We start from the raw sequence: 27,840 nt of genomic DNA, 5'->3' as shown, positions 1-27,840 counted from the left end.
GTCAATAAGTTTTCCAGTTTTCTTAGGTAAAATTAGGTACCTCGGTTTATATTCGGATCGAGTATATACGGTATATGAGGGCTTCCTTTAGATTTTCTCAAATTTCTTGATAGACATAGTTGTATCCTTTAAAAAAGTAGGTAGTTTCTCTACCAGTGGTATCAATAACCTATCTACATTTTGGGATAAGCCTGCTACAATAGGGCATCCTATAACGTCCTCCAACAATTTGTGTATTTTTGGCAGAACATGAAAAATTGGAATAACTGGGTTAGCACAATCTAAAAATTCAAATTCAGATCTATGCATCACTTCAACCTCAAAACCTACGTTAAGCAGGTTTCTAAGTTCACCCGCTGGTATTTGGGGGTGGGGTCTGTTGTTAACAACAAATGTCTCTCCATCCTGCAGTTTTCATAGGACCTTCTCATACATCTCAGAACCAAGCACTGCTATGGCCCCCCCCCCCCTTATCTGCACACTTTATAACCACTTGCTTATTTGTGCTTAAAGCCCAAACTGCCCTACATTCTCCCCTAGTGAGATTAAAATATTTGGATTTACTACATCTGTCCTCCATTGATAGTTTTATATTCCTTCTGCAAATCTTGTATAATATGTAGTGCGAAAACATCTTGAAATTCAAGAGAACAAGTGTCCTCAATACTGGAAACCGAAAAATTAAGTGAGCCATTGGCCTCTGTATCCTGGCTCAATGTTGTAGAGTCCCCATCACTTATGAAATTTAAATTTATTGAGTCTGTTTGACCACATTCAGTAATACACCCAACATTATGTACATCAGCAGCCCCAATCCCCATAAAAACAGCATTACTTTCAGTGGCATTATTAGTCTTCACAAAATGTCTCTTGAGGGTCAGATGTCTAATTAACCTATTAAGATCAGCAGTCGCTGAGAACAGATCACCATCTCCATAGTATATTGTGACAAATTTAGCGCATCATTAAAATTGTGCAGATCTCTTGTTTGCCATAATCCGTTTGTATAATACTAATGTCTCATTAGTAAAACTATCATTATTATTAAATGTCACCGGCGTACCGCTCCTTTCCTCTGTAAGATTCTCCTATGGAGTCTGGGAACATTTGGATTCTGTCCACCTTGTCTTTGTCGTTTTGATGACTGTGGGTTCTGACCACATCCCTCTTTTGTGTGGAAAACACAACCCCTTGTTCCCTTCAGTCTGATGCGATCTCACTTCATCCTCGCTCTCTGTATACTCCCGGTCTGTCACTTAAAAGGAAGAGGAGGGGGAGGAGAGCGAAGGGGAACGGGAGGGGGTGGGGGATGTTGATTTCGTATCCCTCCCTACTGCCGCTCTATTTGTAAAATGTAATGTTTTGGAAGTTTTTCAGAATCGATCGTGGACCTAGTTTTAATTCTTGTCCATCATATTTATTATAAGAGGATATGTCCAAAAGTCATTGATACTCCATATATAAACCATATTATTATCAGTCACCTGTAATTATTTAACAAGATATTTTGAGCACCCAAAAACAACTTCCAATTCGTTTAGATGAGTAATCTCCTCTTGCACCCTCCTTAGTTGTTGTTTATCATGTGTAAGTATTGGCTCCATTAGCTTATTAGAACAATCCGATAACATAGCATTCCATGCTTGTATAAAAAGCAGGACTAATGTCACTAAAGGTGGGACATTTTGTAATCCTCAGTCCACGAGGTATAAGTTTGTTTTAAATTGTTCTCTAAGTAACATATATCCCACCACAATCACACTTCTCTTTTCTTTGCCTTCTCCAAACTTATAAATACATACTTTTCCTGTGAACCAACTGCATAATTAAATTTGAAACGATCTCCAGACGCCTACGTTTCTGCAAAGAATAGTTCCACTTGCTTCAATTGGTCCTTATTCAGTGGTACACTAGAGCCCTTCATACCTTCCATGTATGAGCCAGAACACTCATCATTAATGACAATCAACTGGGTGCTACACTGACCCAGCAGAAAATATTTAGGCAAACGAACAATAACAGGAGCACATACCAGTTACTGCTTTCTGGTGTAGCATCACAGTACCCACTTATCAATCATTAACATGGAGCACCACCCAAGCAGTAAGAGACTTTATTTTGGACAGCTTGTATGGTGCTCTGTGCTAATGATTTATAAGTGGCTCCTTTAAAGAACATGTAAAGCCTACATTTGTCTACAATGTATATCAGTTGGGCATAAAATTTCCTCAATAAGTGGCTTAACCTCCAAAATTTGCAGAGGTGATCATTAAAAATCTGTTCCTGGGTCGAAAAAAATCTGGAAGACCTTTCTGCCAGACACTTAAGCAGTTCTACAAATACAATAGCGTATTCTACAAGTACAAGTCGCTGCCATATATAGCCAGCAGAATGGAGGTTTTCCGTCAAACCTGTGCACTCTGGGGCATCCCAGAGACTTCAAGGAGAAGGAAAGGTTCTATGTAAATACAGCCATAAGCACTCGCAGACACAGGATGTCTTTTTTTTGTAAACATGATGTTCTAGTGTCTGACTTCCTCTCTCAGAAACATCCTTAATTCACGGGGCCAGAGTCTGCGCAGTTGTTTCCTCTCTCCCCTCTCCTGCTCCCCCCTCCTCCTTAGGCATGTGTGATCTCGGCTATAATGACTAGAGACTGCAGGAAGGAAGCTACCTAAAATGGCAGCTGCTATCTTAAAGGACAATGAAAGGTTAATATAAATTAAGAGTAAGTCTAAAGGCATTTTTTTTAAGTACTTACTGCATATCTAAATTCCCAGATCCCTGCTTGCTTCTCTGAGATATGGTGCTGGCAGCCTACAGCAGTGTGAAGACTACAGTGACATCACTGAAATCTCTCTGTCCTTCCTGTAGGCTGCCGGCGGTAGCCTTCCTGTTCTCTGAGCATGTGTGTAACTTGATCCTGTCTGCTGTTCTGAGCTACACATACCCACCAGCCAATCAGAAGCGGATTTGCAGAGGGGAGGGGTGGGAGGGAATGAAACACATGTGCAGTATGAAGCAAGGAGGGAAAGGAAGGGAGAATACCTTTTTAGAGATGGCTGCCTGTTTTAGAAAATGTGAAGTATGTGTGACTGAGTAAATATTTGATTAGGTGAGCCAAAAGTGTGGCGTTTTTACTAAACAATAGGAGGACTATTGGGCAGTATGCTTTTTAAATTTTGACTTGCATTCTCCTTTAATCAAACGGAGAAAGTTTCTAAAGCAGTTTACTCATGTATGTTAATGGTTTCTGAAGAATAAATATATTACATAGTTACATAGGGTTGAAAAAAGACCATCAAGTTCAACCCTTCCAAGTAAACCCAGCACACACAACCGAACAAATCTATACCAACATAACTATATATACAAACATTAATACTAACTGTAGATATTAGTGTCACAATAGCCTTGTATTCTATGCTTGTTCAAGAACTCATCCAGGCCCCTCTTAAAGGCATTTACAGAATCTGCCATTACAGCATCACTAGGAAGGGCATTCCACAACCTCACTGCCCTCACCGTGAAAAAGCACCTAAGCTGCTTCAAATGTAAGCTCCGTTCTTCTAAAGGGGTGGCCTCTGGTGCGTTGATTGTTTTATGGGAAAAAAGAACACCCCCTATCTGCCTATAACCCCTTCTAATGTATTTGTACAGAGTAATCATGTCCCCTCGCAAGCACCTCTTTTCCAGAGAAAACAACCCCAACCTCGACAGTCTAACCTCATAGCTTAAAGCTTCCATCCCCTTTACCAGTTTAGTTGCATGTCTCTGCACTCTCTCCAGCTCATTAATATCCTTCTTAAGGACTGAAGCCCAAAACTGCACCGCATAATCAAGGTGAGGGCTCACCAGAGACCTATAAAGAGGTCATATTATGTTTTCATCCCTTGAGTCAATGCCCTTTTTTATACAAGACAACACTTTATATGCTTTGGTAGCCACCGAATGACATTGCCAGGAATTAGACAACTTATTGTCTACAAAAACCCCTAGATCCTTCTCCATTAAGGATACCCCCAACAAACAACCATTTAGTAGATAGCTTGCGTTTATATTATTTCTACCAAAGTGCATAACTTTGCACTTGTCCACATGAACTTGAACCTCATTTTCCAGTTTGCTGCCCAGTTTTCCATATTGTTCTAGGTGGCACTAATGTGGCAAATCTATTGGCAGTAAAATGGCAAAATGACTTTCCTTCTTCAAATGGGCACAAAGCAAAACAACAGAGTGCCAAGGTTTTTCTATCTAAAATCAAATCAAGGAGAAGTTGCCGTGGAAGCTCTGGCACAACCATGGAACTTCACTCTGGCATAGATTTTTCCTCCTTTGTCAATAATAGCGAGAGTAATCGAAAAGATCAAACAATACTTTTAATTTAATGTTGTTTCTATTTTTGCTGGCGATACTAAATTGTGCAAAACTATAAGTTCCATGCAGGACGCTGCCACTTTGCAGAGCGATTTGAGAGAATTGGAAAACTGGACAGAAAAATGGAAAATGAGGTTGAATGTTGACAAGTGCAAAGTTATGCACTTTGGTAGAAATAATATAAACACAAGTTATGCACTAAATGGGAGGTGTGTTGGGGGTTTCCTTAAAGGAGAAGGAAAGGCTAATAAAGTGTTAATCTCAAGTTGCAGGCATACCTTCAGTTCTCTCAATAGTAGGGATGCACCAAAGCCACTTTTTTGGGTTCGGCCGAACCCACACTGACGGATTCTACCGAATTCTAATTATCATATGCCAATTAGGACCAGAAGGGGTTAAAAACCTTTGCCAAATGCTAATTAGCATATGCTAATTTATGCTAATTCAGATTCGGTTCATCCGGGTCCGTGGATTTTGGCCGAAACAGAATGCTGAACCGAATCCAGGAATTGGTTCATCCCTACTCTAGTGCCCTTAAGACTCCCCATATGAGTTGACTTTACACCTGGCAATATAGTTCATCATTAAGCACTTTTGGTATTCAGCTTATTTAGCAATTTAACATTTTGCACTAGATTTTGTTTTTGTTTTATTTTTATGCGCTTTCATCAACTTTATCGTGCTAAAACAATGTGCTGTCTTGCGTAAAACAGGGCATTGACTCATAGTAACATAGTAAGTTAGGTTGAAAAAAGTCATTCAGCCATCACGTTCAACCATAATGCCTATATATAACCTGCCTAATTGCTAGTTGATCCAGAGGAAGGCAAAATCCCATCTGAAGCCTCACTAATATGCCTCAGAGGGGAAAAAATTCCTTCCTGACTCCATGATGGCAATCGGACCAGTCCCTGGATCAACTTGTACTAAGAGCTATCTCCCATAACCCTGTATTCCCTCACTTGCTAAAAAGCCATCCAGCCCCTTCCTAAAGCGCTATAATGTATCAGCCAGTACGACTGATTTGAGGAGGTTATTTCACAACTTCACAGCTTTCACAGTAAAAAAATCCTTGGCCAGTCTTTCTTCATAACTGAGACATTCCATACCCTTTACCAGCTTAGTTCTCTGGACCCTCTCTAATTCAATAATGTCCCGTTTGAGCACTGGAGACCAGAACTGAACAGCATATTCTAGATGGGGCCTTACCAGCGCTCTGTAAAGGGGAAGAATAACCCCCTCCTCCCGTGAATCTATGCCCCTTTAATTACAGCTCAAATCCTTGTTTGCCCTAGCAGCTGCTGCCTGGCGTTGCTTACCACAGCCAAGTTTATTTTCTACAAGAACTCCAAGGTCCTTCTCCATTATGGATTTGCCTAGTGCCATTAAGGGTGTAAGTGGCATATTTCTGCATCCCAGGTACATGACCTTACATTCATCCACATTAGATCTCATCTGCCACTTAGCTGCCCAGATTGCCAAGATCTTGCTGAAAGGATTCCACATCCTAGATAGAATTGACTGGGCTGCAGAGTTTTGTGTCATCTGCAAACACTGCAATGTTACTTATAATACCCTCCCCTAAGGCATTTATGAACAAGTTAAACAAACGTGGACCCAGTACAGAACCCTGAGGGACCCCACTGAGAAGCTTACTCCAAGTAGAGAATGTACCATTAGCTACCCACTCTGTACCTGATCCTGTAGCCAGTTTTCTATCCATGTGCAAACAACTTCACTAACGCCAGTAAACCTTAGTTTAGAAAGCAGTCGTTTGTGGGGAACAGTATCAAATGCTTTGGCAAAATCCAAATAGATCACACCTACTGCACCCCCACTGTCCAGCTTATTACTAACCATCATAAAAAGCAATTAAATTGGTTTGACATGACCTTTCCTTTGTAAAGCCATGCTCATAATGCCATTCTCCAGTACATAATTTTGTATGTGATCCCTTAACAAGCCTTCAAATAACTTACTGGCCTATAATTGCCAGGCTGAGATCTTCCTCCATTTTTAAATATAGGAATGACATTAGCCTTCTTCCAATCCATAGGTACCATACTAGATGAAAGTGAGTCTGAGAATATCAGAAACAGGCCTTTTAAAACTGACCCTAGCTCTCTCAGTACTCCAAGGTGTATTCCATCTGGCCCAGGTGCTTTGTTTACTGTACATTAAGCTTGTGTAAACATTTAAGCACCATATCCTGTGTCAACCACTGACTAGTTGGAGCTGAGGGCACATTCTCTACTTGGAATAAGGTTGTCAGTGGGGTCCCTCAGGGTTCTGTACTTGGTCCACTTTTGTTTAATTTGTTCATAAATGACTTAGGGGAGGGTATTATGAGTAATGTATCAGTGTTTGCAGATGACACAAAACTCTGGAGACCAGTCAATTCTATCCAGGATGTGACATCCCTGCAGCAGGATCTTGACCAACTGGCAATCTGGGCAGCTAAGTGGCAGATGAGATTTAATATGGATAAATGTATGGTCATGCACCTGGGATGTAAAAATATACAAGCCCCGTATACCCTTAATGGGACTGCACTAGGCAAATCCATAATGGAGAAGGACCTTGGAGTCCTTGTAGATAATAAACTTGGCTGTAGCAAGCAATGCCAGGCAGCAGCTGCAAGGGCAAACAAGGTTTTGAGCTGTATTAAAAGGGGTATAGATTCACGGGTGGAGGGGGTTATTCTTCCCCTTTACAGAGCACTGGTAAGGCCCCATCTAGAATATGCTGTTCAGTTTTGGTCTCCAGTGCTCAAACGGGACATTATTGAGTTAGAGAGGGTCCAGAGAAGGGCAACTAAGCTGGTAAAGGGTATGGAAAGTCTCAGTTATGAAGAAAGACTGGCCAAGTTGGGTCTGTTTACACTGGAGAAGAGGCGCTTAAGAGGTGACATGATAAATATGAATAAATATATAAAGGGATCATATAATAACCTTTCTAATGTTTTATTTACCAGTAGGTCCTTCCAATGGACACGAGGGCACCCACTCCGTTTAGAAGAAGGGAGGTTCCATTTAAATATTCGGAAAGGATTTTTTACAGTGAGAGCTGTGAAGTTCTGGAATTCCCTCCCCGAATCGTCTTACTGGCTGATACGTTATATAACTTTAAGAAGGGGCTGGATGGATTCTTAGCAAGTGAGGGAATACAGGGTTATGGGAGATGGCTCTTAGTACAAGTTGATCCAGGGACTGGTCCGATTGCCATCTTGGAGTCAGGAAGGAATTTTTTCCCCTCTGCGGCAAATTAGAGAGGCTTCAGATGGGGTTTTTTGCCTTCCTCTGGATCAACTAGTAGTTAGGCAGGTTATATATAGACATTATGGTTGAACTTGATGGACGTATGTCTTTTTTAACCCAACTTACTATGTTACTATGAGGCAATAAGGCTCAAGGGATGAGAACTATGGTATTCGGTTTCGGCCAAATCCTTGCTCTGAGCCGAAATTGAATCCTGTTGGAGCATGTGACCACTGCATCCGGGTCTCTGCGCCACTGGGTAGGTAATGTGCCTAAGCCCCCTTACCTTTCGCAGTCCCGTGTGGAGGAAGGAGTGCGGTCACGGAGTAGTCCTGCCGCGCCACCATGCAGGGGGGACAGTTGTCCTGTCATCTGATTGGCCGCTCCTCCTTCTTCTTGTGCGGTGGCGACGACAGGCCCTTTTATAAGGTTTCACCCCGTGCGTACTGACGTCACACGTACGGACGAGGTGCAACCTTATCAAAGGGCCTGTCGCCGCCGCACAAGGAGCCACGCCAAAGACTTCGGGGGGCACGGTCTATAGGGGGGTACTCTCTATGGGGGCTATTGGGGGCACTGTGTATGGGGAGTACTGTCTACGGGGCAATTGGGACACTGTATGGGGGGTACTGTGTATCGGGGCACTGTGTATCGGGGGTTCTGTCTATGTGGCAATTGGGGGCACTGTCTATGGCGACAATTGGGGGCATTTTCTATGGGGAGTATTGTCTATAGGGCAACCGAGGGCACTGTGTATGGGGGTGTGTGGCCAGCATAGCATTAGGGAGGCCCTGCCCAGCATAGCGTTAGAGGGCACTGTGGTAGAGGGGCCTTAATACTTTTTATGTCTGTGTGTCCTGTACTGATGGGAGGGGCCCAGAAAATTTTGTTGTGAGGGGCCTCGTGATTTTTGATGGCGGCCCTGCCACCATGGGCAGCTACGGACGCACAGCTGAATCCACTTTTAACAATTATGACATGCACACCGCTGAACTGAGGCCACACCCTTCTCTGTGCTTTTCTGGCCTGCCCGTAGCAGGCTCTAGATCTCCTGTGATATTTGTATGAATGTGATACGAAAGGCTGCATCTGAGACTATAAGAATTCACTGTGCGAAAGGGTAATTTGATGGCTGGTACAGGCAGTAATGTGACACAATAAGACAGGGCCAGGTAGTGGTACCATAATGTGGTTATTTTAACCAATGGCAATACAACATTTCAAATTTAATGAATCACTTGGAGGTTTTACAATCTAAACCAGGGGTAGGGAACCTATGGCTCGGGAGCCAGATGTGGCTCTTTTGATGGCTGCATCTGGCTCGCTGCCAAATCTTTAATAAAAAAAACACCGGGAGGCATGGCCTTCACTCGGCGGATAGAAGACGTGTCCTAAGCCTTAGATGCATCCGCATCCGGCATCCTTGGCACCCACCCTACCTTCCCCTTGCGCTCGGTGGATAGAAGACGTGTTCTAAGCCTTAGAACACATCTTCTATCCGCCGAGGGCAGGTCACGCCCTCCTCTGCATCGCATCTGGCATCCTTGGGACCCCCCCTACCTTGCCCCGCAGCATCCGCGGGCAAACATATTGTATGGCTCTCACGGAATTACATTTTAAAATATGTGGTGTTTATGGCTCTCTCAGCCAAAAAGGTTCCCGACCCCTGATCTAAACCAAACAAGTGCCAACTGCACAGATGAGAAGGTTAAAGTAAATTAAGTCAGGTTTCCATTCTGCTGGTATAGCTGAACAGAGGGGTGTTATACTGGAAGTTACATGGCAACTTCTGCAGAGATGATAGATGATCTATAGATACAAAGCAAATGTAACCTTGTACCTTCAGCTTGTACATTCCTATTGTTAACTACTAGTGTAAATCCTATTCCTACCAGTGTTATTCCCTCTTTTATGCTGGGCTGCAGTGATAGGTGGTAGCTGGTAGATTTACTCAGTAAGGGGGCAAGAGATTTGCTATTTGCTAACGCAAAATTATGTACTATGTGTAATTGCCTTGGTGCTAAATAAATACATATACGGATCTTTCCTGCTGCGCCACCATCACCATTAACTTTCATTTGCAGCAACATGGGCAGTGAGGTTGGGGAATGCCCTTCCTAATGATGTTGTAATGGCAGATTCTGTTAATGCCTATAAGAGGGGCCTGGATAAGTTCTTAAACAAGCATAGTATCCAAGGCTATTGTGATACTAATATCTACAGTTAGTATTAGTGGTTGTATATATACTGTAGTTTATATATGTGAGTGTATAGAATAGGTCAGTACAATATAGTACAGTATAATCTCTGCAAGTATGTATTTGATTTTTTTACTTTCTTTTAACTTTCAGTGCCTCAGAGGTGTTGCTGAACCTAAACTTTAATGCTTTTTGAACTAATTTATATTTATTTATTGGTTGCTTTGTTAATTGGTATTAGTGATGGTGAACATGATTATTTTTAGGTTTAATTTTATGACATAGACTACTACTATGTGACTGTACATGTTGTACATGTTGTACATGTTGTACTCTTTCTGATGAGTGTCACTAAGTTTAAGTTAGTTATCATTAGTTCAAGTTGCCAACTTGCCACTACCAGGAGGAATTCCACATATTCAAGCTATGCAAAAATGCAATGCAATTAACCCTTTTGACAGTTTTACTGCTTTTAATGTATAAATTATGATGATGTTGATGTGCACATAATGGCAAAGCTTTTCTTGTACTAAGTGACTACTACTAGTATAATATTACAAGTATTTCATTATGCTTGATGCCTTTATTAGAACAGTCTTCAACAGTCTAGTCTTCAACAGTCTAGTCTTCAACAGTCTAGTCTTCAACAGTCTAGTCTTCAACAGTCTAGTCTTCAACAGTCTAGTCTTCAACAGTCTAGTCTTCAACAGTCTAGTCTTCAACAGTCTAGTCTTCAACAGTCTAGTCTTCAACAGTCTAGTCTTCAACAGTCTAGTCTTCAACAGTCTAGTCTTCAACAGTCTAGTCTTCAACAGTCTAGTCTTCAACAGTCCAGTCTAGTCTTCAACAGTCTAGTCTTCAACAGTCTAGTCTTCAACAGTCTAGTCTTCAACAGTCTAGTCTTCAACAGTCTAGTCTTCAACAGTCTAGTCTTCAACAGTCTAGTCTTCAACAGTCTAGTCTTCAACAGTCTGTGTGAATTCTGGACTTTTTCTATTCAATATGTCAATTCAATATGTTTTCTACAACTCCTCAATCAATAAAAAAGTAGCAGTAACACATCAAACATTTCTATTTTTTATTTTCTTTTAGCATAATAAAAAAGCATAATAAAAAGCATAAAATATAGCATAATAAAAAATTACAATCAATTTCAGTTACAGTTAGTCACATACATTCTTATTTTTTTAACAAGCTGTAGGCAAAGGCTTGCCCTGCTCTACATATGTTTCCAATGTTTTCTGTAGCTTTAGTAAATGTTTTACTATCTAATCAATAGGATTTGGCCAAATCCTTCAGGGATGATTCGGGGATTCGGTGCATCTCTAATGAGAACACAATTTTGCCTCTTTATAAGTCTCTGGTATGCGGTGCAGTTTTGGGCTCCAGTCCTTAAGAAGGATATTAATGAGTTGGAGAGAGTGCAGAGATGTGCAACTAAATTGGTAAAGGGAATGGAAGATTTAAACTATGAGGTTAGACTGTCACTGTTGGGGTTTTCTCTGTGGAAAAAAAGATGCTTGCAAGGGGACATGATTACCCTGACAAGTACATTAGAGGGGATTATAGGCAGATAGGGGATGTTCTTTTTCTGCACAAAAATGATCAGCGCACCAGAGGCCACTCCTTTAGATTAGACTGGAACAGAACTTTCATTTGAAGCAGTGTAGGTGGTTTTTCATGGTGAGGGCAGTGAGGTTTTGGAATGCCCTTCCTAGTGATGTTGTGATGGCAGATTCTGTTAATGCCTTTAAGAGGGACTTGGATGATTTCTTGAACAAGCATAATATGCAACTAGAAAGGGAAGTTTTGAACAAACTTCATCATGGGTTGACAAACGTGAAGTTACTGAATGAAATCTGATTTATTGTTGGCTCTGCCCACTTTTTCTAACCCTGGAACACAGTTATATAGTAATAACCACTGTGCAAAGTTTGGGGACCCTGGTTTTAATAGTGTCTGAATGGCAGCAATTTAAATTTCCCCACTGAAAGTCAATGAGTGACATCTGATTGGCGGTTGGTGGCTCCATCCCCTTTTTTTAACCTTGAGTACATAGTCACCTAACTTCAGTTACCCAGTGACTAACTCTGCAAAGTTTAGGGACCCTAGTAGGGCTGGGAGATATACCGTTTAATACCGAATACCGGTGTTTTTTTTTTTTTTAAACTATATTCATTTTTCATATACTGCAATACCGGGGAGTCAGGGTACTCACCCGTGTGGCCCGGTCTTGCGCGCCTCCTTGCGTGCGCATGCGCGTCCAGGTGCGCGTGCGTCGCGTCACAGCACACGTACATGTCAAAGCGTGCACGTCCGTGACGCGCTGACGGCGCCGGTTCTGTGCATGCATGGGGGGTATTTAAAGCTATCAAACGCCTCCTCCTGTGCTATGTTGTCTGCGGCCTTGCCTGGGAAACTAAGCCTGCCTGATTTACGTTACGACTTTCTGTTGCCGATCCTTCGCTTGCCTGACTCTGATTTTCAATACTGCAGTAATTATTCTCTAATTTATTAGGAAATGGGGTTAACACCTAATCATGCATGGAAAAAAAAAATACCGTCAAATACAGTGACACCGATATAATTTTGAAAAATACCGTGATATAAATTTTTGGTCATACCGCCCAGCTCTAGACCCTAGGATTAATAGTTACAGAATGGCAGCAGTTTAAGTCAATAGGTAAATTGTGATTGGTGTGCCCACTTTTTCTAACCTTGAGTCAAAGTCACCCAGTGACAAACAGTGGGCACCCTGGCATAAATAGTGTGAGTGACAGCATTTTAAATTTAAATGAATAAAATTCAATGGATGGAATCTGATTGGCTGTTAGTGGCCCAACCCACTTTTCCTATTTTTGAACTGCAGTCCTCCAGTGACCAACTGTGCAAAGTTTGGGGACTTGGGCATAAAAATTGTGAGACTGACAGCATTTTACACTTCACCATTGAAAGTAAATAGGTGAAATGTGATTGGCTGTTGGTGTGTCTGCCCACTTTTTTCTAACTTCTAACGGCAAATACCCAGTGAGTAACTCTGGAAAGTTTAACAACTCTGGAATTAATACTTAAATAATGGCATCAGTTAAATATAAACCAATGAAATTTAATGGGTGGAAATGGGTTGGCTGTTGGTGGCTCCGCCCACTTGTTCTAACCCTAACTGTAGTCGGCCAGTGACTGACTGTGCAAAGTTTGGAACCCCTGACATAAATCGTGTGAGAAAGGCAGCATTTTAAATTTACACCAAATTCAATAGGTGAAGTCTGATTGGCTGTTGGTGGCTCCACCCACTTTTTAAAACCTAAAAATGCAGTCCCCTAATGGCCCTGGTGTTAATACTGTGAGAATGGCATCAGGTTGAAAATTTCCCCATTGAAAACCAATAGTTAAAATCTGATTGGCTGCTGGTCATTCCACCCGCTTTTTCCAACTCTGAACCACAGTTACCAGGTGACTAGCTCTGCAAAGTAGTATTAGTATTAATGTTTAAAGAATGGCAGCAGTTTAAATTTAAACATATGAAGTCTATAGGTGAAATTTAATTGGCTGTTGTTGGCTCTGCCCACTTTTCTAAACTTGGAACATAGTCACCCAGTGACTGACTGTGCAAAGTTTGGGGACCCTGACATTAAACATGTGAGAATGGCAACAGTTAAAATTTCCCCACTGAAAACAATGAAAGATATGTGATTGGCTTTTGGAAGCCCCGCCCACTTTTTCTAACCTTGAGTACAAAGTCACCCAGTGACTGAATGTGCAAAGTTTGGGAACCCTGGCGCCTAACCAATAAAATTCAATAGGTGAAATCTGATTGGCTGTTGGTGACTCTGCCCACTTTTTCGAAACTAAAACTGCAGTCCTCCAGTGACCAACTGTGAAAAGTTTGGGGACCCTGGTGTTAATTCTGTGAGAATGGCAGCAGGTTGAATTTCCCCATTAAAAGTCAATAGGTAAACTCTGATTGGCTGTTGGTGGCTCCACCCACTTAAAAAAATACAAAAAACCTTAAATGTGTAGTCACCCAGTGACTGACTATGCAAAGTTCAGGAACCCTGGCAACAAACCAATAAAAATCAATAGGTGAAATCTGATTGGCTGTTGGTGGCTCCGCCCACTTTTTCTTTCCTGGCGCCTAACTCTGCAAAGTTTGGGGACCCTGGTGTTATTACTGTGAGAATGGCAGCAGGTTGAATTTCCACCAAATCAATAGGTAAAATCTGATTGGCTGTTCACAGCTCCGCCCACTTTTGGGCATCCAACAATCATCATATTTTCATTCAGGCTGACCCCATGACTGTGTGATTCAAGTTTGGGGAGTGTAGCCTCAAAGCTGTAAAATTGGCAGCAGTTTCAATTTCCCCATAAAAGTCAATGGGTAAAATTTGATTGGCTGTTGTTGGGCCCCTCTCACTTTGGGGTCATCCAACAAATGTCGCTGTTTCATTCGGGGTGACCCCATTATTATGTTATTCAAGTTTGGGGGCTGTAGCTTCAAAGCTGCAAGAGTGACAGCAGTTTGAAAATCTTCCCTGTCAAAGTCAATGGAAAAATTTGGGGGGTTTGGAGCGGCGCCACAAAAAGACGGGGGACGCAATCGCTTAGAAAAGCACAAGCAACGTGCTCCGCTATAGGGTGAAGAAGTGTGGGGAGTTTTGGTGTTGTACCCCTAAAACTGTAGGAGGAATAGCATTTAGAAAATGGGGGGCGCGAAGAAGAAGAGTTGTTGTTGTTGTTGTTGTCAACCCAACATAACTACTAAAATCTACAGTTAGTATTGAGGTTGATAAATTGTGGTCTTTTTTAAGCCGTGTAACTATGTAGAGAAAACAAATTAAACCTAATCTTACATTGAAAACGATTGTTGGCTCTCTGTTCTGCAAGATCAGTGGGAGAACTCCAGGCTCTCTCATCTAAGTACCAATTCTTTTTTCCCCAAAAGTCACATCAGATTAGTAGTATTAGTATTAGTTAGTATGTAGGATGTAAAGAGATGCCTGCTGACTTACCTTCAGAGGGTCAGACCTTTTAGAATACCAAATTATGTTTGGTTGAAAAACCCAACATACTCTTCTTCGACTCTTCTGCTTTTTCTTATTCTTAGCGCCCCCCATTTCCTAAACGCTACTCCTTCTACGGTTTTAGTGGTTCAACACCCAAACTCTCCACACTTCTTTTCCCTATAACGGAGCAGGTTGCTTGTGCTTTTCTAAGCGATCCCGCACCCCCATCTTTTTGTGGTTGTGATTTTTAAACTGCTGCCACTCTTACAGCTTTGAAGCTACACTCCCCAAACTTGAAAAACCTAATCATGGGATGACCCTGAATGAAACGGCAACATTTGTTGGATGACCTAAAGTGGGAGGGGCCAACAACAGCCAATCAAATTTCACCCATTGACTTTAATGCGGAAATTGAAACTGCTGCCAATCTTACAGCCTTGAGGCTACACTCGCCAAACTTGAATTACATTGTCATGGGGTCAGCCTGAATGAAAATATAATTGTTGGATGCTCAGAAGTGGGCGGAGCTGTGAACAGCCAATCAGATTTTACCTATTTCACCTATTGGATTTTATTGGTTTGATACCAGGGTTCCCAAACTTTGCTGGGTGACTATGTACTCAAGGTTAGAAAAAGTGGGTGGAGCCACCAACTGCCAATCTGATTTTACCTATTGAGTTTCAATGGGGAAATTCAACCTGCTGCCATTCTCACAGTATTAACACCAGGGCCACTAGGGGACTGCATTTTTAGGTTTAAAAAAGTGGGTGGAGCCACCAACCCAAACTTTGCACAGTCAGTCACTGGCTAACTACGTATCCAGGGTTAGAAAAAGTGGGGGAAGCCACCAACAGCCAATCAGATTTCTTTAATTGATTTCAGTGAGGAAATTTTAACTGCTGCCATTCCCACACGTTTAATGCCAGTGTCCCCAAACTTTTCACAGCTGGTCACTGGAGGACAAAGGTTAAAGGTTGGGAAAAGTGGGCAGAGCCACCAACAGCCAATCCATTTTCACCCATTAAATTTCATGGGTTTATATTTAAATTGATGCCATTATTTAAGTATTAATTCAAATGTTGTTAAACTTTGCAAAGTTAGTCACTGGGTATTTGCGTTTCAAAGTTAGAAATAGTTGGCGGAGCCACCAACAGCCAATTACATTTACTTTCAATGGTGAAATGTAAAATGCTGTCAGTCCCACAATTTTTACGCCCGAGTCCCCAAACTTTGCAGAGTTGTTCACTGGGGGACTGCAGTTCAAAAATAGGAAGTGGGTTGGGTAATAGCCAATCAGATTTCATCCATTCAATTTCATTTACATTATATATAAAATACTCACACTATTATGCCAGGGTGCCCATTGTTTGTCACTGGCTGACTTTGACTCAAGGTTAGAAAAAGTGGCACACCCACCAGTCACAATTTACCTATTGACTTTTATTGGTTTAATTTTAAACTGCTGCAGTTCATTAACTATTAATTGTAGGGTCCTTAAACTTTGCAGTTAGTCACTGGGTAACTGCATTTTCAGGTTAGAAAAAGTGGACGGAGCCACCAACCACCAATCAGATGTCGCTCATTGACTTTTAGTGGGAAAAGTTATATTACTGCCATTCAGGGTCCCTAAACTTTGGGTCCCTAAACTTTGCACAGTGATTTTTACTATATAACTGGTCCAAGTTTAGAAAATTGGGTGGAGCCAACAACAGCCATATTATATTCAGTGACTTCACGTTTTTCAAACCAACATGAAGTTTGTTCTCAAACTTCCCTTTTGTTTATATTATTTGCTGGTCCCAGGAAAAGGAAAGCTGCTTTAAAATTGACCATTGCTCGTTTGATTAAACAATTCTTTGGCCTACCAAAAGGCGGGTAAGGTGATTCCTAAGGAATTAAAGGCTCACTTGACAAGAGCAATATCAGCCTCCTGGGAGGAGAAAGCAGGTATTATTATGGACCAAATATGCAGAGCCGCTTTGTGGTCTAGCTGTCCGACTTTTGCAAAACATTACAGGTTGAATCTTGATGCGCCTGGGGATGTGGCATTTGCAATAGCGATTATTAGTTCAGCCCTCCCTTGAATACTGCTTCTTATACTCTAAGTGCTGCCTGTAGGGACGTGAGTGTGAAATGCTGGATTTATACTTACCGGAAATTCCTCAATCCCAAAGACAGAACAGTTATTCCCTCTCTTTCTTCTTGTGAATAATAAATTTGCATATATGATTTTCCTTATTGTTAAGTAATTCACTGATATGTGCCTATCTGACGTATGCTTTATAGGGAGGACTTATTTTTATTGGTGCAGGTATTCTACCTACAGGTAACTAGAGCTTCTATTCCTGCTGCCTTTAAGTTTCTCTCTCTGCTGCCTTTGAGACTGAGGGAAAAGGAATTTCAGATATAAATTCAGTATTTTTAGCCAGAATGAACTGCTTAATTAAAATGCTCAACCACCATCTCTCCTTACACAATGTTTAAGTCCAATTGAAACTTGAGAGGGTCCCTTTGACATGATTTTGACATGTTGGAAAACCGTTTGATTCTTTTAAATTCATATCTGTTTTATCCCCTGAACATTTTTTATTTTTTAGGTTTTGAAGTGTATTTAGAGAAATAGAAATTTACAAATTTCAACTCCACTACCAACTAAGATGGACAGCAGGAACAGCCACCACTAAGAAATGTGCCAATTTTATCTGAATCAGATGGTGATAGTATGCCTAATGCACCCTTCCTTACAGAAGCTTGATAGGCTTTTTCAAGATGGCGTCGGCTTTCACTAAAGAAGAGATTGACCTTCGAGATGCTTGGACTGATGATGATGATGAAGAAGAAGAGGTTAATTTGAACTTGTAGTGATTACAATATTGCTATCTTTTTTTCTTAGTTCCATTTTCCGTCTGTCTGCATGTTGCCTTGTCTAATATAATAAATGCATTAATTCAGCATATTAAAATCAAACTCAAAATCAAATTTCTATTTGAACACATTCATAAATGCATATTTTTCTTGTCTTTTCTTTTTCTTTGTTTAACACATGTAATTTGTAAAATGCATCTAGAAGTTTTTTTTTGCATATTGCTCAAAATGGTCAATGGGTTAGCTTACTACAACACAAGTAAGTTATTTGCTTTTTTAGAAGTATATTTGTGATGTATCTTGTTTAAGTGTCACACTCACCTTTCTTGTTTCCCTCAGCATGGCCCTCTGCCTGCATTTTGGGGTATATACACAGTGTATAACCCTAAACTTCATGGTGCATGTGTTTTGGGTACTGTGCACCCTCAGCCAATAAAATATTAATGTGTTAAAGGGGACCTGTCACCTCCAAATTCTTTTCTATCATGTTAGTTGAGCAAAATAAACTGCATTTACACTATATAAAGCTGCCATTTTGTGGACACTGTTAGTAAGGCAAGCTTTGCATCACCCCAAAATCTTGTTGAAGGACCAGATGCTCATTATCATGCACTGGCTACATAATTAGGTGATGGGGAGAGAGGGGAAAAGTGTGAAGTGCAGTGACATCTAGGATGTGCTGAATGGAAAGCTAAAGGTATTGTCTGCCCCGCCTCTATGCCTAAGGCATAGAGGCGGGGCAGGCAATATATGATTGATAGCTGGGATTTTTAAATGTCTTTATGGATGTGTTATTTAAAAAAAATGAATTTGGGTTTCATGTTTAACTTGAAAAGGACTTTTATTATTCAGCTTTTTATGTTTGGGTGACAGGTCCACTTTAAGTGCAGAATTTATAGGAGGAAGCCTTTTCTGTAGGAAACCTGAAAGAAGAGTGGGATGCAGATCAGGTGTTTATTTTTGATGTTACTTGATAATACTGCATGGGAAGGAGCACCACACAAGCTTCATGTTATCTCTACAATTTTGTCATTCAAATGTTGCTTTTTTTTTTTTCTTTAGGACCAATTGGTGATGGTTGAATTGACAGGGATTATTGATTCAGACATTTTGAAAAAGTGTGACAAGAAATGCAAGATTTTGGTAGGTTAATTTATCCAGGTTTCACTTGAACTGAACAGCTAACTGCGGAGCTTCACCCCAATTTTTGCATTTGCTAAAATTCTTGTTACTTCTATGTAAATTGCAATGTACATAAATGGGACAAAAATTCTCAGAAGGTCTGCTGTTTGGAATGATCTGACTTGAGACCCAAACCACGTATTTAAAGGGAACCATACGCCTGCCCCAGTCTTGGTCTCTAAAAACGATGAGGCATAAAACAGCATTTCATAAAGATTTTTCATTAAAAATATACTTTTCAAGTAGAATGTACTGTTAGATAATCCCAAATAGAAAAGCAGGCATTTTGAATACTTAAGGCTGTACTCAAACCTAAGGCACACATACATGCTAGGTTACATCAGCCATGATTGGACAGAGCTCTGACTTTTACTCTGCAACTTAATTTGCTGTCTGGTTGTTTGGGTTGCTGGCCCGGGAATCAATAAAAGATCAATTCTATAGGGGGAATTCACAAATGTGGCGATAATGAGACAAAATAAAAGTGGAGATACGTTTTTGTGTTTCCTGTCATGTTCACAAACCTCTGTCTAATTTTGAAAGGGATGCTTTAATCTTGTTTATGAAAAATGTGTTTTAGAGCTTTTCTGTCTGATTAAAGCCCTCATTATTATTTATTTTTCTATTTTAAACCTTAGGGGCTGATTTATGAACCCTTGATTTTTTAATTTGTGCAGTTTCTTGCAAAAACGAGTTGCTGGAAATCGCTTGCATTTTCTGCTGTGCATTACTTTTGCCACTGAACTGGATTTTCATTTTTCAAACATAAATTTACCAAAGAATTACTCAACAGGGCACTGTTTAACTCCAAATTGCCAAATGAATTAGTTTTTCTTTAACTTGTGCTTTTTTTTTAGGGAATAAATACTGAAAAGCCTTTCCTTCAAGTTGATAAATATGTGTTTGCTGGAGAGTATGAAGGTAAGAAAAAAATATTTTTGGTAATTGCTGAAAACCTCAGTGTTTCAAGACAAAATCAATGATTATAATTTTATAAGCACTCTCTCTCTGTTCCTAGATGCGCTTGGTACATGTGTTATCTTTGAAGAAGACCCAAACCATAGTAAGTTTAAACGGATTCTGTCATGATGATTTTTATGACAGATTTAATAATAAATTACACTGTTTACATAGCAGATAATTCACTCTACCATTTAAAATGTTATTTTTGAACCAACAAATTTATTTTTTTTAGTTGTAATATTGGTGTGTAGGCAGCCATTTAAGTGCATTGTGCCTGACTCTGAGCTTTCAAAAAGCCATCCCTATACATTCTATACATTAGAACTGCTTTCTGATAACCTATTTTTCAAACCTCAGCCCAGCATTGTGACACTGCTGTTTGTTTGTGCCATACTCTGTCTGCCCTGTGCTGCCTGTGTGTGTACCATACTCTGTCTGCCATATGCTGCCTGTGGAAGGTGAATCTGGCAGGGGTGTGTTCTGGGAGTTTGTTAGCATTTGGAAATAGTCATTATATGGTCCCTAAGGTGTGTAATTATGTGCTGGTGATTGCTGTGCTTTCCACATGGGTGGCATATGGATTTAAGGGTATGTCTTAGTATGACATAATAAACATCTTTCACATATGAATGAAGGGTGATCTCAGTGCAGTGAGCACCAACCATTAATGTGGGTATGGTCTTGATAACATGGGTGTGGTTTAAAAGGGGGAGTAGTCAAAACTGGCTTCCATTATTGGCCCTCCACCATGTAGGGCAGAAAAATTCCGGCCCTCTGTACCACAGAAGTTGGAGAGCACTTCCTTAAAGGTACATTTTTAAGGTAAACTTACTTTAGTTGGTCATATGTAAAAACTTCTCTTATGCAAGCAAAGCCATTAATCCCTTCCCAAACCTTGTTCCATGTTGAAGTGATGGATTATGTTAAGAGATGATAATATTGCTCCATAATCAGATATTTATACAAGGACTGTGCACATACCCGATGGAAGTCTAGCCTTATACATTTTCACATATCCATAATCATCTTTTCAGCTTGTAGGGCATTTTGGAATCATTAAACACAATGAATGATTTCTTTTTTTTTTTTTTCAAATCTCACTATTCCATTCAGTAAATTTTGGTTTCTACTAGCAAAATGTCCTAGAACGGTAGTCAACATCTATAATTTAGTTTGGCTAAGTCTGAGTAGTCAGGTGATCCTAAAATGAATCTTGCATTGGGTGCATTTCTAATTTGCCCACGTGCTCCAAATATGTCTTTGTTTTCTTATGTGGTAGAGCATATGGAAAAACATGACCATAAAGGCAATTGTTTTTTTTTTGTTTTTTTTTTTCAATTAAAGTCAATTTGTATGTTTGCCTATTTTGTTGCCTTGTGAAATTTCCAACCTTCTTAAATCTAAATATTTTTAAAAGGGCAGTTTTCAGTAAACCAGTTTTCATAAGACAAAGGTGCTATGAATTATATAAGGGATGCAGCATAGTACCTTTGTCTTATGAAAAGATTTCAGCTTAGTACGGAACTGAATGCGAACCCTGATTTACATATTTAAATTAGGCTATGGAAGGGTCAGATGTAAAATTTCTAATTTACATGACAAAAAGTTGTGATTTTAAGGATTGGATTCGGCCGAATCCTGACGAAAAAAGCAACATCTTGGCCGAATCCCAAACGAATCCTGGATTCGGTGCATCCCTAGAATTATATTTATATTGTTAATCCCATATCCATCAGTTCCCAGTTGTTTACAAACATTAACACTTTAAGTGCCAGCAGAATTTCACATTCTTGGTTCCCCTTGTTTTGTTTTTGTGTATTTCCACTTCTGGAACAAGATTTAGAGCTCTAAATACTAAAAAAAAAAAGAAAAAATGCTATTTTTCCATGTCCATATTTTCCAGTAAAAAAAATTATTTTATGGACGAATATTCAACTGATTTGGAAAGCCTCATGTCTCCCAAAAGTGCCAGTATCTTATAGTTTTATGGAGATTTCTGACTTCTATAGATCAAAAACTCCCAGCAGTAAATTACCAAATTTTCATAGTATTACAGCAGAATATGGCATACTTTGGATCTCTAAGTCAAGAATCCTGGAACATTAGGTTTACCCCAGGAAACCATATATTTTTGAAAAGTATGCATTCTGCTAAATCTCTACTCACCTCCTAAGTACCAAACAGCAATAAATACAACTTCCTAAAAATCCCATCAAACCTTCCACTTTCAAGCACCTTATCTCCCACATAGCATTAGCACAAAATACAAGCTTTGAGAAGATTGTCTCAAAGCTTGCATTTTACCCCATTATATTACATTTTGTAACGTACCAACATAAAATATTCTAAATATGAATGCCATAGGCCATCTGAACAGTTTGATGCCCTGTATGCATATATTTACTAAACTATGTGGTGTATATAGGCACCCAAATGATAATAGTGCATATGAATTTTTACATCTGATACTCTGGCTGCTGCAATATAAGCACCTGGTACGTGTATTATGTGACATAAGACCCCCTAACAGTACAGAGACCCTAGAAAACCATATATTTTCCCAAAGTACAGATTATAGCAAAACAAAAATGGGTACATACTTCTTATCTTCTTATCTTTCTCATCTATGCACAATGGGCATCAAACTGTTCAGTGGACCCATGACATTCATATTTAGGATGTTTTTTTTCTTGGTGCCTAATGCTGTGTGGGAAATAAGATGCTTGAAAGTGGAAGCCTTAAGCCTAAGCATTCCTGTTGGGTACATAGGAGTAGAAAGAAATTGGTACAAATTTTGGATTTTGCAGAATGTGTACTTTTCAAAAATATATGGTTTCCTTGGGAGAAACGATCCAGGATTTTTTTCTTTGGAATCTAACGTATGCTGTATTCTGCTGTAGTGCTTTGAAAATTCGGTAATTTACTGTTGTCTCTAGAGGTCAGAAATCTCCATAAAACTATACATATCTTAATCCTAATCTGGAACAATTTAAAAACGTACCTGATCCCAAATCCCCCCTTAACTACCCCTACACCTAAATTCAATGTAAAAGAAGCATAATAATATCCCAAATCTGCTTTGGATTGTATGCTAAAATGAATGTGAAGTAAAGGTTAAACAGCAAATAATGTATATATCAATAAAGAAGACACTGTGATGTTCTTTTTGTTATAATGTTAATTTATTTTACTTTTTGTACAATAAGCACAAATGACACTGTAAACAATATACTGCAAACTGTGTACATTCAAACTCAATAAAAGAATTGTTAAAAAAAAAACTATACATATCTGACATATCTGGTATTGGCATGTTTGAGAGATGTTATGCTTTCTGAATCAGTTGAATTTTTGTCCATAAAATATTTTTTCTAGCAGTTTTTTTTCGTAATTAGAGCTCTTGTTCCACAAGTGGAAATACACAAAAACTCAGGTTCTCCTGAAAAAAAGATATATAGTTTTCCTACCTAAACCAACCTTCTCCCAGTAAATGCCCCTAAAATGAGAGTGCCAGATATTTTTTTGTACATTTTCTGCTCTGAGTAACTGAAATGTGAAATTCTTCTGGCACTTAAAGGGTTAATGTAGCATTGACAATATTTAATGTTGCTTCTTAAAAACACAATACCTATACACCAGTTTGCTGGCTTATCACTGGCAGTTGGTACTACTGCATTTCCCTTGTCCCAAAACTATTTGCTGTACCACTGTGTGTTCTATATAGAACCTGTGAAAAATACTATAGAAGTTTTCATTTTTTTCTACAGTTGATGAAGACCATAAAAAACCACAGTTAAAGTACAAGTGTCATACAGTAAAAAAACTAAATATGACAAGAACATTTTTGACAGAAAAGAAGGAAGGTGATGCAGGTATGTAACTGTAAAATATAAATTCATTTACAGGTATGGGACCCATTATCCAGAATGCTCGGGACCTGGGGTTTTCCGGATAAGGGGTCTTTCCGTAATTCGGATCAGTAATTAAACCCAATAGAATTGTTATGCCTCCAATAAAGATTAATTGTATCTTAGTTTGGATCAAGTCTAAGGGACTGTTTTATTATTACAGAGAAAAAGGAAATCTTTTAAAAAAAATTGAATTATTTGATTAAAATGGAGTCTATGGGAGATGGCCTTTCCGTAATTCGGAACTTTCTGGATAATGGGTTTCTGGATAAGGGGTCCGATAACTTTAATTGATAGCTTTGTTCTCTTTTCTGTTCTGGCTATGTTTGTTATTTGTGTTTATTTTTCACGTTAACATCAAATAGAGCGCTTCTAAGTAGCCATTTGGGGGATAATGTTGTTTAGTTTTGGTTAGTTATTTTTCTTTCTGCTTGCATAGAGAAGCCTCTCATGTTATTCCAATTACTTTTTTTTATTTAGCATATGCTTAGTTTGAACATTATAACAGCTAAAATAATATTGTCTCAATAGTTTAGCAGCAGAACAGTGTGCTGCTTATTAGAAACATAACATTTTGAACAAATCTTCTCCTAGATATTATGTATATTAATCAGGTGGAAGATCTTTTTAAGAAGTAGTTTACAAGAATGGTGAGTGATACAACTGCTTTAAACGAGTTTTAGTTAAAAAAAAATAAATCCTTGTTTTAATAAGGACTTATTTTGTGAAACTGGTACGCTAAATTTATATTTGTGTAGATGTAGGAATTGTGCCATCTAGTGGCCTTTTTCTCTGCAATAATAAAATAGTACCTTGTACAAAACTGTAAAGGTACCTGGTGGTCTAGTGTGGCGGCGGGGACGCCCGCCGGCTCTTGAATCTTGGGGGTGCCAAATGTTAGGCACCCCCAAGTGACTTTAATCACTTGCCACTGAACCCGGGCTGGTGCCCCTGTTAGGAGAAAACCCCCACTAGCCCCAGGGTACCTGCAGCGAGCACTTCCATCTGTATCAAAATCCCTGGGCTGGTGCATGCGCAGTAGAGTGAATAGCCGACTTTTTTGTTGGTTCGGCTTTTCACTCTACTGCGCATGTGCAAACAAAGAAGAGGAAACGTTTGCAGGTTACCCCGGTCTGGTGCGGTTTTCTCCTAATGGGCACCAGCCCAGGGTAAAAGGTAAACGATTAAAGTCACTTGGGGGTGCCTAACATTTTGGCACCCCCAAGTGACTTAGCCTTTCCTTCTCCTTTAATGGACTGCATTAGGCAAATCCATAATGGAGAAGAACCTTAGGGTTGGACAGACTATAGTGCATACGGTAGGAGTAGAGGGTCATTCTCCCCCTTTTCAAAGCACTGGTAAGGCCCCCTGAAATATGCCATGCAGTTTTAGTCTCCAGTGCTCAAACAGGATATTATTAATGACAGTCTGAAGAAGGGCAACTAAGCTGGTAAAGGATATGGAGCAATGTATAAATATATAAGGAGACCATATAATAAAATCTCTAATGCTTAACAGTAGAGTAGGTCCTTCCAGCAGACACAAGGGCATCTATACTGATTTAAGTGGGTTCCACCCTTATATACTCAGTGTTTTTTTGTTTTTTTTGTTGTTGTTACAGTGAGAGCTATGACATTGTGGAATTTTCTGGTTGAATCAGTTGTGCTGGCAGATACACTGGGTAGCTTCAAGAAGAGGTTGGATGGCTTTTAAGCAAATGAGGAAGTACAGGGTTATGGAAAAACTCTTAGTTTCAAGATAATCTTGGGACTGGTCTGAGTGCCAACTTGGAGTAAGCAACTTTGCATATTATACTCCTTTTGTATATTATTATTGTTGGTATTGATAGGGTCAAACTTGGGAACTTAAATATTTTGTTCCATAGCTAAATATTTTGATGGTTTCTTTTGCTCATCTTTCTATTTGGCATTCTGTTATTAATGTTCCTGTGTATACAACTAGCATGTAGGCTATTCCTTCAGATATTGTTACTGTTTTTTATTGTATAGTTACTGTAATGTTTTCGTTGTATTCTTTTATTGCATTGATTTTATAGATTCACTCTTTCTGCTATTATATTGCTTCAAATGCATTTTTGGTCCATATTTCAGGTGGGAAGATAGAATGGTTTCATATCAAAGACGTTGGTTCTTCCAGTTTGCCCACTACAATGTGCAGCTTTGCACAAGAAAATGAGGATGGAGGAGATTCTCAGAGTGATGAAGAGCAAGAACTGGATCGATCAAATGAGGACAGTGGACAACTGGAACAAAGTTTTGGAATGGAAAAACAGGACACTGAAATGAAAGAAGAATGTGAAAATGGGAATTTGGGACTAGACAAGGAAGAAAGGCAGGGCTTTAAATGGAAAGGCAAACAGGTGTCCGAGAAGAAAGAAAGTCAGAACTCTGAACTTAAAGAAAAGCTGGAATCTGATAAGCAGGAAAGAGAGAACTCTGCATCCGAAGGTAAGCTGCAATTTAATGAGCATGAAAGACAGGACTCTGAATCTGAAGGAAAACTGGAAGCTTATGAGCAGGAAAGGCAGGCCTCTGAATCAAAGCTGGACTCCAACAAGGATGAAAGTTAAGACACTGACTTGGAAGAAATACTTCAACGTGGGAGGGAAAAAATGCATCCAACATTTTGAAGTTACAACATTTAAATTGAGATATCTACTATATTATAATTATGATTTGTAATAAATATGGCTAAGGATTTACTCTTCCTTAAAAATGTATTCATTTGTTTCATTTGTACAGTTGTATCTGTATAGTAACATTTTACCTGAAGCAACCCTTTGGATTGTATTTGATTTATATGTTTTTATAACCTTTCAAGCATCTGTTAAAGTTATATGGTAAATAGATACAAATATACAAGAGCTACTTTTGTCTGACTGTTTTGAACAAAGAGCCAGTCATATTAAAGGTTTTGTCACTGCCCCGTCTAGCACAAACATAAAAATAATCATAGAAGGTAAAAAATCAGCAATAGATTCATGATCTAAAAAGTTCTGAATGTAAAAAAAAAAAAATCACACCCTCTTTAGGCTCACTGTCATACAACAACTTATTTACCTTTTTCCATTGTAAAGTGATGTTTTTTTAGTCTTGAAGTCCTTGTGCTTTCCAAATAATCTGTGTACCACCCATGATGGAAAGCAGAGGCACTTCCAGCCGCACAATCCATCACTTTACAATGGAACAAGCTGAATGAGAAGTTGCTTTACACTGTGACCCTAAGGTGCAGTTGGGAAATGATAAGAATTTTTATCATGGTTTTCTTTCAGTCTCTGAGATCAAGTATGTCAGTGTAAAAATAAAAATCTTATTAAGATCATATTCAAGAATATATATTAAGATCTTAAAAGATTTTGGCAAACATGCATGGATTTAATGAAGGTAGGGAGTAGAAAGACAGTGATGTTTTAGTAGATGTGCTCTTCTTACATTTTGATACAGTGTCTGACTGGTTTGCCATTTAAACCAGCGTCCTGGAAAAAAACAAAAAACTTTTTTTTTTTTTCTTTTTGGAATGAGGTCAGGAGCAGTTGCGTTTTTGTAAGTTTGGCTCTTTTAAATTACCAGAGGTGGCTATGTCTGAAGTGCACCTAATATGCCTCACATCAGATCACCTCTGCTTAGTCTTCTGGGTATTACGAAGGGCCATCTGCTTAAAGTACATGACTGGCTACTACTGCTTCATATGCCTACATATGTACGCAGAATTGTACAGCAGAATAATATATCAATACAACAAAGGGGATCATTACAATAATAAATACAGAGTACAATAATAAATACAAATAAATAAGTATAGTTGCATTAAAGGTTCTATAGATCTAGACAGGAGGATATTGGTCCATGTCCTGTAGAGATTACAATCTCAATGGGAAGTAACAGACACAGATAGGAGGGTATTAAGTGCTGCAGGTTACAGTGGGTGAAGCTACATTATAAGTGCCAGTTCCCAGTTCAGGTGTTAAGCGAGTGCCTCAAGAGGTAGTCTTTGAGTTTGGTACTGAAGAGACTGAGGTGGGTTTCTCTCCGGAGGAATTCAAGGATGGTGTTACTAATATAAGAAG

At 39.4% G+C, this 27,840-nt stretch overlaps 1 protein-coding gene across 3 annotated transcripts in view; it reads left to right on the top strand.

Moving 5' to 3' along the window:
• The window catches only part of gtf3c6 (general transcription factor IIIC subunit 6), a 33,215-nt gene extending 6,578 nt beyond the window's left edge, over positions 1–26,637 (top strand). For 2 of the 3 annotated variants that reach the window (XM_018093485.2, XM_002937317.2), the window contains exons 2-7: positions 17,433–17,679; positions 18,763–18,843; positions 19,740–19,803; positions 19,901–19,945; positions 23,613–23,717; positions 25,865–26,637. In XM_018093485.2, the coding sequence (XP_017948974.1) occupies positions 17,605–17,679; positions 18,763–18,843; positions 19,740–19,803; positions 19,901–19,945; positions 23,613–23,717; positions 25,865–26,343 (849 nt within the window). In that variant the 5' untranslated portion in view covers positions 17,433–17,604 and the 3' untranslated portion in view covers positions 26,344–26,637. The remainder of the gene's footprint in view (positions 1–17,432; positions 17,680–18,762; positions 18,844–19,739; positions 19,804–19,900; positions 19,946–23,612; positions 23,718–25,864) is intronic. The other variant, XM_002937318.4, reaches the window with a different exon arrangement.
• The last annotated feature ends 1,203 nt before the right edge of the window (positions 26,638–27,840 follow it).

The sequence above is a fragment of the Xenopus tropicalis genome, chromosome 4, assembly GCF_000004195.4.
Source record: "Xenopus tropicalis strain Nigerian chromosome 4, UCB_Xtro_10.0, whole genome shotgun sequence".
Lineage (NCBI taxonomy): Eukaryota > Metazoa > Chordata > Amphibia > Anura > Pipidae > Xenopus > Xenopus tropicalis.
The sequence above is the reverse complement of the archived record's forward strand: the minus strand, read 5'-3'. Positions and strand labels throughout refer to the sequence as shown.